Genomic DNA, 13,028 nt, shown 5'->3' with positions numbered 1-13,028 from the left:
CTGAATATTCCGTGTTTCATCCACTCTCCCTACGAATCCTAGAGTGGATGAAACGCCGAATATTCAGTGTAGCTTAATCGCCATATATATTTCATAAATTACTATATATATATATATATATATATATATATATATATATATATATATATGTGTGTTTGTTTTGGTTTTAGCGATATGTTTTGAATGAATTCAATTATTTACGAAAGCGCATTTTTACCTAAATGCGAGCTAGGAATAAGTTTTCCTTTAACCAATTTGGTACCCCCACATAGGGGAGCGGTATATATATTATTTATTATTTTATTATTTTATTTGGATAATTACATTTAAAAAACGTGTGTGTGTGTGTATGTAAATTGGTTTAAAAAACAAAAAAAAAACAAATCGCAAAATGTTTACTTGAATTCTCACTTTCAGAAAAACACCATCAAAAAAAAAAAAAAAAATTCACAAAACTATCATCATTTTTTTTCTCATATTTCCAAAACAATTTCTGTGGAAAATCACAACAAAACAAAAACAAACAACCAAAAATTGAGGAATGACCATCATGGATAATAACCATGGTCAGCTGACCAACAATCACTGTCTGTCCATCCAAGAGAGTGGCCAAGAATGAGATACGCTTTTTTTTTTAGATTGTAAGATCAGTCTGATTCCGACGATATTTAATTCATCTGAATCGATAGACTTCGCTATTCCTTTCTTGTATCAATTTTTTTTGACCACTGGTCACCTGTTTCTTCTCGCAGAGGACGTTCTTGCATAGAACGGTAAAAAATGACCACTGCTATTGTATAACATAGCCAAATAGTCACTGTTTTTATGGCAACTGTAGAGTTTGTAGAGTGTCTTGAAATAAAAAAAAAAACAAGAGAAGAAGGTCTTTGGTGATCTGCAAATGAACTTTGGTCAGTTGTCTACAAAACATAAACAACATCACAAAACGTGCATCTGAAAATTGGCAGTTTTTTGTTTCTTAATTTAATTAAAATTTTTAAAATATTCTTTATTTTTTAAAATCTTCTTTTTGAAAAAGTAAAAGAAAAAAAAATTGCTTTCCATTTTAGCAGACAAGAAACACCTTATTCTTCTTCTTATGCTGAAGAGTTCCACTTTGTCCTGCCGTATCTTTTCACGCATCTGTGTTATTTTAATGATTACATAGTTTTGTTTTATTTTATTTTTTTTTTGTATCTTTTTCTCGAATATTGGAATCCATTTTTCTATTTTTCCTATTTCATTTCAACCAATATACACTTTTTTCAGTATATATTTTTAGATATGTTTTTTCAGTATATATTTTTAGATATGTATCCTGTATATCTTTTAATTGATATGTTGATGCGAATCGTTGAGAATCCATTTTTAGATTGCTTCCTTACCAATCTTTTTCTTTTTTGACAACTTTATTTAAATGTGTTTAACTTCTTCGCTTTGTATTACTGAACCCACATAGATTCAAAAAAGTTGTCAAAAAACAAATATATAACAAATAAATGTTATCAAAGGCAAGATAAGTTACTTTCCAACCGAACTGGATATATTTTTCGTGTTTTTATTCAATGTAACATGTTTATTTAGATAGAAAAACATAGTGTTTACCGATGTATTGGAAAATTCAAGATGGCGTCTGACTCCCTCTTTAACACGGTAAGTTCGGGAAAAGGTGTTATAAATAATAAACTAGACAAAATACTATTAAAAACCCGCTGAATATATGTCAAGCTATGTCACGGTAACATATATTGAGCCAGTATTTACCAGCATTTTATCCAGTTTTTAATTTATAACACCTTTTCCCAAACTTACTGTGTTAAAGAGGGAGTCAGACGCCATCTTGAATTTTCCAATACATCGGTAAACATTGTATTGTTTCTGAGTTGAATAAACATGTTACATTGAATAAAAACACGAAAAATATATCCAGTTTGGTAGAAAAGTAACTTATCGTGCCTTTGATAACATTTATTTGTTATATATTTGGTTTTTGACAACTTTTTCGAATCTATGTGTACAGTAATACAAAGCCAACTTCTTTTTTTAAATTCCCCAAACAATATCAGTTTGTGCTTGCAAATATATTCTTTCGTCCAGTTTTTTAATTACAAAAATGGTCAATTTTGGCGCATATGCACTTCATATTATCTGGTGAATTTTTTGAATATGTTTTTGCCTTTTGACAGAAGTCCCGCCCCCATCGAGGTCATGCTATGGGCTGAACTCAACCCCCCTTTACGTTTTGGTTTGCGATCCTCATCCGAGTGGGGGGCTGAGGCGGGGCGGCCATCACTGTCGAGTTTGCATTCGGATAGAGATTTGGTACCCATGCCAGACACCTAAAAGAAGAAGATAAACATAATAGTATTATAATATATTTGCTACAAGTTTTTAAATGTATATATATATATATATATACATATCGAAGGATCGGTCGAAAATTATGTGCTTTTGAAGGAAACATTCTTGTTTTTTTTTGTTTTTTTTTTCAAAAGACATTTTGTAATCCTACACGTCAACATACAGGAAATGAATACAGAAAAGATATAAACATTTATATATTTTTTATATTGATTTTTTATTCATACATATTAATATATATATTACGCCTGTGGAACTCTGTTCCGTCTGCCTGCTTCCCTCCGGACTACAACTTGGATGTCTTGAAGTCTAATGTTAACAAATTCCTAATGAACCGCCCCCTTAAGTAAACACTCCATCAAATCTCCACACTAACGTAATGTACTTGCAATAACCCTTATCCCTGAGTGGCTTCCGGGCCTTGATAAGTGGTGATCACTGTGTAAAGAAAAAAAAAAATATATATATATATATATATATATACAGGGTGACCCCAAAAAAGGCCAAAGACCCTAGTATTTTGATGTGATGTTTTGAATATAATAAACTAGTTATAACCAAAGTTTCCACTATCCAGCTACCCTACTCCCCGGGGAGTTGGTCCCCATTTCCCCTTCACTCCTCACATTAAAGATCGGCCTTGTGCCTCATTTGCTAGGTGGAGTAGCAAATAAATACCCTTTTGGCCAAGATCAAATTGTAGTATCTGTTCTTACTACATGCTGTACTTATGTTTGTAACTTTGATATAAAGTGGGGGATCACTTTTCTGTATTAATTTAATGTAAAATGATCACCTACTTTACAACCAGTCAGTCTTAAAGTCATTCTCCGGATCATTCAAGTTGTTTTTGAAGGATTCCAGTTATTTTTTAAGCATTCAAGTCATTCTTAAGGTCATTCAATTCATCCTTAAGTTCATTAAAGTCATTCTAAGTCATTTACTTTTTATTTATTTAAGTCATTTCAGCCCATTTTTCGGTCATTTTAGTTTATCTTTAAGAATTTCATGTCAATCCTACATTCACGCATTCATTTATTACACAAGAGCACGCGACTAATGGCTATCGGCCTTGTTTACAATAAATTAAAGGAAAACAAAACTAATGCATTGATGGGTTAAAATAACTATACCTTGGCTAGCAAAATCCAAATCATTTGCAATATTTTTCTAGACATGTCCCCAAAATGCCAGTTTTGCTTAGTTTTTTTTATCAAGATTCAGAAGAGAATTTTTCCCGAAAATTTGCAAAGCATACTTAATGATTCCGTTGCTTAAAATAGTTTTATACGTTAGAACATCATTTTGATATTAATGCTTGAAAGACGATGAAAAATTTAAAACAAATAAAATTTAAATACCTACCTCAACCCCCCCCCCAAAAAAAAAACCACCAAAACGTAAAAACAATTAATTAAAAAAAAAAAACAAATAATGACAGAATATTTTTTTTAATAGGCCAAAAATAAAATATAGACCAGAAGTAAATATTAAAATCGATTAGAAACAATTTTTTTTTATTTGTTTATAACATAGAACAATATTTATCATAATAAACCATTAACAAAACAACTTCAACTTCAATTATAATTATTTTGTGTCAGGAGGATGCAGCTTAGGCTGACATTAACAAGGATCAACTTAAAACAGATTATCTCCCTTGGGTAAGAGTCACCTTCCACAACTGAGGTTTTTGGAACTCTACGGTTCAACAAAAAGGTCACTAAGGATTACACAAGAACGAGTCAGAAAAGTTAATACATTTTTGACTTTTTATGCATAACTGCATGCGATATTGATAAATTATTACTGTATTAATGAGTAAAAGTGCAGAAATTGTTTGGGGAACATTTAGTACGGTATATAATCTCATACATAGACGTTTTAAAACTGCATCCAATATTCACAGTTTTTCACAGGGGGGGGACGTGTACAAGACGTAATACCTGCAAATAGCAAGGCAATACTGTATTAACTCTACTATAAATAAGCTCATACATATATATATATATATATATATATATATATATATATATATATATATATATATTAAGTAATGTGATTTATAATTTAAAAGTTTTAAAATTTTTTAAAATTAACAATCAAAATTTAATTAAATTAAAAATCAGTTTCATAAGAAGGAACAACAACAAAGTCAATTATCTGTACGATCGTTTCGGAAATCCGTGCTTTTTATTTGTGGTATACATGAAGTCACGTAGAATAATTATACATAGTTTTTTTGGTAAGCACGGTCTCCTCATCAGCAAATTTAGGAGGATTTCTATTGAATTGAAAAGACACCAAAAATAAACCTAGCATTAAAAGTAAGGCAGATGAATCTTTTGGTTTTTCTTTTTTTTAAATCAGGAACTGTATTTAAACTTCATGACTTCGTGACTTCATGTATACCACAAATAAAAAGCACGGATTTCCGAAACGATCGTACAGATAATTGACTTTGTTGTTGTTCCTTCTTATGAAACTGATTTTTAATTTAATTAAATTTTGATTGTTAATTTTAAAAAATTTTAAAACTTTTAAATTATAAATCACATTACTTAATATTGAATTAGCTCTAGGACATTTAACTATCGAGCTTATTATATATCTAAATTACAACGAGCATTTCCTGTATTTTAATTAAACTAGTAATTTCACTATTACATTAAAATACACTTAGCTCTTTAGACTATTATTCTAATCTCCTTTAAATTATATATATATATATATATTATTCCTTAATTGGAATTCATTTTTGAGATGAGCATTATATATTAATTTATTTTTATTTTTTTAGCAAATTTTCACAAGAATTTTCGAGAGGGTTCCAACAACTCTAGGATAGGAATGCTGAGTCTCTTAACTGTATCTTCAGTAATTACTGCCTTCCATAGTTGTCGTTATCTCACCACGTTTTGGCCAACTAATCCTCTAACCAGATTTGAGTAGGATTGAAACTGCTATCTTCAGACAATGCTTATCTGGAACTGTAGAGATTCAACGCCTCTACCAATGCGCCATGGACCCTGAAGGTAATTACTGAAAAATTGCCGCCATCTTTGTTTAATTCAAACAGAAAATTACCTCCCTGTTGGACTCTCCTGTCTTTTATGATCGTTTTCATTAAATTCTATTTTTTTATTGTGTTTAATAAAAAAAAATTTCTACCTTATCAATTTTCGTAATTTTTTGGATATAATTGTTTTTAAAAATCCAAGGAATACGTAAGTACCATTGTTTTCATGTGAAATTCAGTTTTACAATTTCCGAAATTTCGTCCCAATAGTATAGAAGCACTGTAATTTGTATAATAATTATGCAGTAAGCGATACTAATATTTTTTTATGCATAACTACATGCAATATTGTTACATTATTACTGTCTTGATGGTTTGGCCAACTAATCCTCTGGCCGGCTTTGAATAGGATTGAAACTGCTATCTTCAGAAAATACACATCTACAGATTCAATGCTTCTACCAATGCGCCATGGACCGTAAAGGTAATTGCTGAGGATACAATTAAGAGACTCAGCATACCTATCCTGTCGCGGGAAAGAAAGAGGAGTATTTGGCCGAAACCTGGTGAAACAACAACAAGGATGAGGATAATAGTCTGTAAATAAAACTAAGCACTTTTTACCGTTTCGTTTTTTTTACTCGTACTATTTCCAAATGAACTAATTTAACATTTATTTTTCTTTAAGTTGGATGGAAATGAAATGGAAATGAAAAGGAAATGAAAAGGAAATGAAATGAAATGAAAAAATGAAAATGAAATGAAATGAAATGAAAAGGAAATGAAATGAAAATGAAAAAATGAAAAGGAAATGAAAAGGAAATGAAATGAAAATGAAAAAATGGAAATGAAATGAAAAGGAAATGAAAAGGAAATGAAATAAAATGAAAATGAAAAGAAAAGGAAATGAAAATGAAATGAAAAAATGAAAATGAAATGAAAAGGAAATGAAATGAAAATGAAAATGAAAAAATGAAAATGAAAATGAGATGAAATGAAAGGAAAATGAAATGAAATGAAAAAATGAAATGAAATGAAAAGGAAATGAAAATAAAATGAAAATAAAATGAAATGAAAAGGAAATGAAATGAAATGAAAAAATGAAAATGAAATGAAAAGAAAAAAATGAAAATGAAAATGAAATGAAATGAAAAAATGAAAATAAAATGAAAATGAAATGAAATAAAAAAAATGAAGAAAAAAAATGAAAATAAAATGAAATGAAAATAAAATGAAATGAAAATAAAATGAAATGAAAAAATAGAAATGAAATGGAAATGAAATTAAAATGGAAATGAAAATAAAATGAAATGAAAATACCATGAAATGAAAATGAAATGAAATAAAAAAAATGAAAAAAAAATGAAAATAAAATGAAAATGAAATGAAATAAAAAAAATGAAAAAAAAATGAAAATAAAATGAAATGAAAATGAAATGAAAAAATGGAAATGAAAATAAAATGAAATGAAATGAAAATGAAATGAAAATAAAATGAAATGAAATGAAAAAGTGAAACTGAAATGAAAATGGAAATAAAATGAAATGAAAATAAAATGAAATGAAAATAAAATGAAATGAAAAAATGAAAATGAAATTAAAATGAAATGAAAATAAAATGAAATGAAAATAAAATGAAATGAAAATGAAATGAAATAAAAAAAATGAAAAAAAATGAAAATAAAATGAAAATGAAATGAAATAAAAAAAATGAAAATAAAATGAAATGAAAAAATGGAAATGAAAATAAAATGAAATGAAAATAAAATGAAAATAAAATGAAATGAAAAAATGAAAATGAAATGAAATTGAAATTAAAATGAAATGAAATGAAATGAAAATAAAATGAAATGAAAATGAAATGAGGAAATAAACTAATGCAAAAAAAATCTAATTTTTATTCTGTTAACATTTATGTATTTTTAAGTTTGGTGAAAATGAAATGAGTAAAAAGAAAAGCGTTAATCAAGGTGAGTAGCAGTAAGTTAAAAAAGGGTCAGAGATTTGGCGATGAATTTCTTCGTATGTGTGGAATACATTCAGCAGTTGCGGTTCAATTCTGGGAGAAAGGGTTAAATTGGAATCAACTTGTACAGGGTGGAACGATAAAATTGTCGCTCTAAAGCAAACAACACTACAGCTTTATTTTAAAACTTTTATTGAAAAAATCAATTCAGTTAACTTGATTATGTAGTAAAGCTGACATTTATTCAATGTAGCCGCCTTCGGCCTCAATCACTACTTTGATACAGGTCCAGAACTGGGAGGATGCCTTTTCCATAAGTGCTGGCAAGAGTTCAGTGAATACTCGGCGGATGGTGGCGATTAGGTTGGTTTTGGTGTTGTGGGAGGTCAGGTTGGTGATGTTCTTGACATATGATGAAACGAAGTAGTTCAGCCACATCCAGAGTCTGCCAGCAGCCACCTGATTGCAGCAGGGGATCATCACACTCTTCAACACATCCAGGTACACTTTTGTGTTGACTTTCAAGCCGACTTCCAAGATGTGAGGTGGCATGATGTGGCCCTCACTTGAAGCCACACCAAAGGCCATAACCATTGGGGGCGGGCATCCGATGCATTGAGCTGTGCCCTCAAGCATTGAATCATCCGAATTTGCATTTTGAGGGTGCTGGCAATGGTCCTGTTGTCATAACTTGGATTGGTAGCGAACATGAGTTGCATAGGACCACATCTCCGATCTCGCTCGTTGAACATTGTGTCACTTTCAGACCTGATAGGAGGCTCCTATCGCTCTTGGGATTTGTAACTGGCCAACTAGTAGATGCAAAAAAAAAACGCTTTTCATCAAATGGAAATGGAATCGGGTCTTTTCTAATGCGACAATTTTATCGTTCCATCCTGTAACTAATATTAATGTTTATCTACATCATCCCCACTATGAATGAAGCACCTTATTATTTGAAATAGTCCAACTCTGAATGTTATAACAAAGTATAAAATATCGATCAGGATTAAATATTAAAATCAATCAGAAATAAGATTTTCATTTTGGGTGTATCTGACTCATTAGATAAAGCTCACGATAATCTGTTACACTTGATAAAGTTGTAACAATATTTCTTCTGTACGACAATCGATTAATGTCATAGTGCTTTTTGTTTTAATCGCCCCTGACAAGGCATAGAGCCATTTAGTGTAAGCAACTAAAAAAAAATACTACTTTGAAATCAAAATTTTTAAATAAAATAAAAACAAGTTGCGCATCATCAAAACACATGGTGATTCTATGAATTTGTGACTGATTGATTGGACTATTTAAAAAAAAAAATAAAAAGGCACATTATTCATGGGGAAGTGATTTTAAAGCAGTGTGAAAACATCTACATTGGGTAAATGCATGATTATTTGGTTTGATGGTTTTGTTTTTTACGTCATATTAACCCTTTTCAAATTATTTAATGTCGAATCAAGTAATTTAGGAAAAAGTTTTTATGCTTCAAGTTCTTTGTATCTTGAAATATTTATTCAGAGTGTTTGGTTTGGTTGTTTTGTAGAAAGTAAAATTGTTTTTGTTTTTTACTTTGCAGAACATGATTGAGTTTTAGAAAGAGTTTTTATGCTTCCAGTTCTTTATATTTTCCAATATTTATTCATGTTTGGTTTGATTGTTTCTCGTTTTTGACTTTGCAGAACATGATTGAGTTTTACAAAAATAAAAAAAATAACCTCAATATTAAATATTGATTTTAAACTACCAATACAACTAAAATCTATAGATCCCTCCCCCACACAAGTGTATCTTTATGCTTGAGAAATTTAACGTGTTTTTTTACGGTGAGCGTGCAAAAACATCTTTATAGTTAGGTGCTCGTCTGAACTCCAATCTCTGGTCCCCAGTTAAATATTAAGATATTTCTAAAGAATCAGGTATTTGCTATCAACACCTTTTTTGAAGTCTTGGTTTTGTTTATACAGTATATGAATGCTCAATTATGAAATGTGATAATTTTGTAGCTTACTTTTTAAGTCATCTCTTTTTGGCTTAAAACTTATTGGTATATGAAAATTTACTGAGTTATACGAATCCAGTAAAACTCAGTACATTACAAACAAGTCTCTCTCTCTCTCTCGATATATATAAGTTATAAAATATATATGGCGATTAAGCTTAATCGCCATATATATTTTATAACTTACTAACTAGCTCTACCTACGTATTAAGCACTTTTGAAGTAAATACTTGAAGTTTACGCATAGATTTATACTTTCGTATATTAATTTTATGTGAGTAAATGAGGTATATATATATATATTTCTTTTATTAGGGGTAAACAGTTACATATGGTCGCTACAAATAGCCATCTGTTTCAGTCACAGAGACTTCATCAGGCGACCTCTCTGTGACTGAAACAGATGGCTATTTGTAGTGACCATAAGTAACTGTTTACCCCTAATAAAAGAAATATTCCGCTCTTTTTATTGAGCACTATTTAACAACCTCGTTTTCTTCATTAGTTTTGACTTTTTAGCACATCTGAATCCATATATATATATATATATATATATATATATATAACATTGGATAAACGAAAATATTTTATTAAAAGAGCAAAAAATTCGATTCAATTTCTTTCTTTTTTTAAAGTAGAAATATTTCTGTTTTAATTGGACCACGAGGTAATTGTAGCAGAATCGGAAATTTAGTATGGAATCAATACTTGTATCAGAATTGGGAAAAATATTGGGATGGTCCCATCACTAGTGTGTGTGTGCGCATGCGTGTATAGAGAGATGAACTATGTAATGGTTAAAATTGCCTGATATGCATTGGCCCAAAGATGGAGATGTTTTTCCATTTTTTTTAAAGCATTAATTTATGTGAGAGGAGTGGTTAAAGGCAAAAAAAAAAAAAGTGAAGCATTTTTTTTTTGTTTATTTTGTTAGTATCATCGTGCACTCGGCACTCACTATTCAGGTCTTGGTGAGACGATTTGGTGGAAAGAAATTCAAGTCCTTTGGTCTTGTGGGTCGAATTGGCGCCTAGACGAAAAGACACTGGAGCCCTTAAGCAACAGCAGACAAAAATCCTCAATTAAGCGGCTGTGGTCGCTCGAAGGACATAAAGGTTACATTTATTGAACAATTCAAATAATACAGCAAAAATATTTAAAAAATAGCAAAAACAAGACAACACAAAAAGAATAAAAAAGAAACAAAGAAACAAAAATACAAATAAAGACAAGAGAAGTCGTTAAATCTAGGAAAAAATATTCTAGCAAACATTCTACAACAAAAATGTATCAGAAACCTTTCTACCGGTCTGTAAAATCCATTCCATCAAACATTCTTCCGAAAATCATTTTTAAACATTCCATCAAACATTCTTCTGAAAATCAATTTCAAACATTCTATTAAACGTTCTACAAAAAGCAAACATTCTATCACACATTCTAACAGATTTTATTCTATTAAAAAACATTCCATTCTATTAAAAACATTCCATAAAATCATTTTGAAAAAACATTTCATAAAAACATTCTATAAATTTTTTTAAACATTCCATCAAAACATTCTACTAAAAAATATCAAGCATTCTATTCTATTAAAAAATATTCCATCAAGCAGTCTATAAACGGTTTAACATTCTACTAAAAATATCAAACATTTTACACAAACAATAAAAAAATTCTACTTTTATAAAAAAAAATCAGTTGAGTAGTTGTCTGTGTGTATGTGTGTTCGCATGTCTAGTTTAAAGTAAAAAAAAAAAACCAAAAACTACAAAACAAACACTCACAAAGTTGGTATTTTCTTGATCGGCATTGCCCTGGATAATTAATATCTAAAATTAAAAAATAATTATTCATTCTTTGGGGGTGAACGGGGCCAGGTTTCATCAGAGAGGGTCGGTTTGACAGTCATTTCTAATGTTATTCTATTACATAAAGGAGAGATAAATAACTTTCAGTACTTTAAAAGAAGAAAGAGGAATGGGCAGAGGTGTGAGGAGAAAAGATGTGGGAAAACCAAGAAGGAGAGAAAGGTAGAGAAACATAGAAAGATAAAAGTTTTAATATGAACATGTCACACACAGTTAAGTTAGTCTATAAAAATCGGTTCTATCAAATATCATATCCAACCTTCTAAAAAACGCTTTCAGACATTCTACCAAGAGCATTTAAAAGTATCACACCAAACATTCTACCAAAAATATCAAACAGTAGACATAAAATACAGTTCAATTTGAAATTTAGGTTCTCCTCAAATAAAGTCGACAAAAATTTTTTTTTACTGTAATGATGTTGAAAAGAAAAAAAAGTAAATCAATTCTTTTTTTATTTATATATATATATATAAAGGGGTTACCATATATCAAGGCTTGGAGGCCACTCGAGGATAAGGGTTACTGTGTGCATTGTAGTCATTGGGACAGTAGCGTAGTAATCATTTCTGGTGGAAATTTGGTATAATCAAATTATTTACGAAGACGGTTCAACAAAAACTTGTTTACATTGGACTTGAAGACAACAGTATTGCAGCCAGCTGGAAAGCAGACCTGTGGAATAGAGTTCTAGAGGCGAGCAGGTGGAATTCACGTTTAGGTTTAGGCACGGATAAAGAGTGGGGGACAGGTTGCTCTGAGCAGCTTCTACCCAGATGTGGCAACAGTACTCCATCCTAGGACGTACTTGGCTCTTATACAGGTAAAAAATTGCATGAGCAGTGAGATATCTACTGGAGCAGTAGAATGATCTTACTATTTTTCCAGCGACCTTGGCAACAGATTTGATGCATATTTTTTTTTTTTTTGTATTACATTTTCACCCCAAACAAGGCACATTGCCACTTTGGTGTAGGGGGCTACTATCAGGGGCAGCAACTACTGGGGCACTATGTTGGGATTTGGGCAACAAGATGTCGGTCCACCTTGCACTTGAACTTCTGCATGTCAGTACAGTTAGGGAAGCAGGAACCTGGAATGGAATTCCAGAGTCTAGCGGTTCTGGGGAAGAAACTACTAGATTAGAAAGATCTTTTACATCTAGGGATCTCTACAGTGTGGGGGTGGGATTTAGCTGCCTGTCGGGTTTGTCGAGGGTGTCTACGTCGTGGGGGAACAAGTGTCTGCAGTTCGTCAGAGCATTCACCATTAAAATACTTGTAGAACAGGCAGAGGGATGCAACGTTTTGTCGATGGGACAGAGGCTGAAGCTTAGATGCCAGTTCAGGGCCTATCAGATTGGCGACTCTTTTTTGAACCTTGTCTAGGAGCGAGAGACTAGTAGCAGATGCACCAGCCCAAAATGTGACAACAATACTCCATACATGGGCTAATGGTGGCCTTATAGAGGTACAGGATACTTTCAGGTGTCAGTAGTTTTCTAGCACGGTAGAGAGAGCCTACCTTTTTCGCATATGCTCCATTTCAGATCAGGAGTGAAGGTCAGACCAAGGAGCTTGTCTAAACATGGAGCGTCCTCAAGGCGAGAGTTGTTAATTTATGTAGGGGCCAGATGTGGATCAGAGATATTATAATGGAAACAGAGAGGCTTGGTTTTAGATGCACTAAAATTAACCAACCACCCTCCCCCATTGCACCACATGGCCAAGATCAGAGGAGAGAGAATCAGAGAGATCTTGGCCATTTCCAGCCTTTGAAGTGCTGCCATAGATGGTAGTGTCAC

The 13,028-nt window shown here is 31.3% G+C and overlaps 1 protein-coding gene across 19 annotated transcripts in view; it reads right to left on the bottom strand.

Moving 5' to 3' along the window:
* Positions 1-1,132: 1,132 nt before the first annotated feature.
* Positions 1,133-13,028, bottom strand: part of LOC145270654 (RIMS-binding protein 2-like) — a 1,565,000-nt gene continuing 1,553,104 nt past the window's right edge. For 12 of the 19 annotated variants that reach the window (XM_080126270.1, XM_080126275.1, XM_080126266.1 and 9 more), the window contains 2 exons: positions 11,141-11,185; positions 1,133-2,339 (listed from right to left, as the gene is read on the bottom strand). In XM_080126270.1, coding sequence (XP_079982396.1) covers positions 2,145-2,339; positions 11,141-11,185 — 240 coding nt within the window. In that variant the 3' untranslated portion in view covers positions 1,133-2,144. Of the gene's footprint in view, positions 2,340-10,311; positions 10,407-11,140; positions 11,186-13,028 lie in introns of all 19 variants that reach the window. The other 7 variants (XM_080126267.1, XM_080126274.1, XM_080126277.1 and 4 more) reach the window with 4 other exon arrangements.

This window comes from Euprymna scolopes, chromosome 46 (genome assembly GCF_053919585.1).
Source record: "Euprymna scolopes isolate OS-2025 chromosome 46, ASM5391958v1, whole genome shotgun sequence".
Taxonomy (NCBI): Eukaryota; Metazoa; Mollusca; class Cephalopoda; order Sepiida; family Sepiolidae; genus Euprymna; species Euprymna scolopes.
This window is presented reverse-complemented; position numbering and strand designations above follow the sequence as displayed.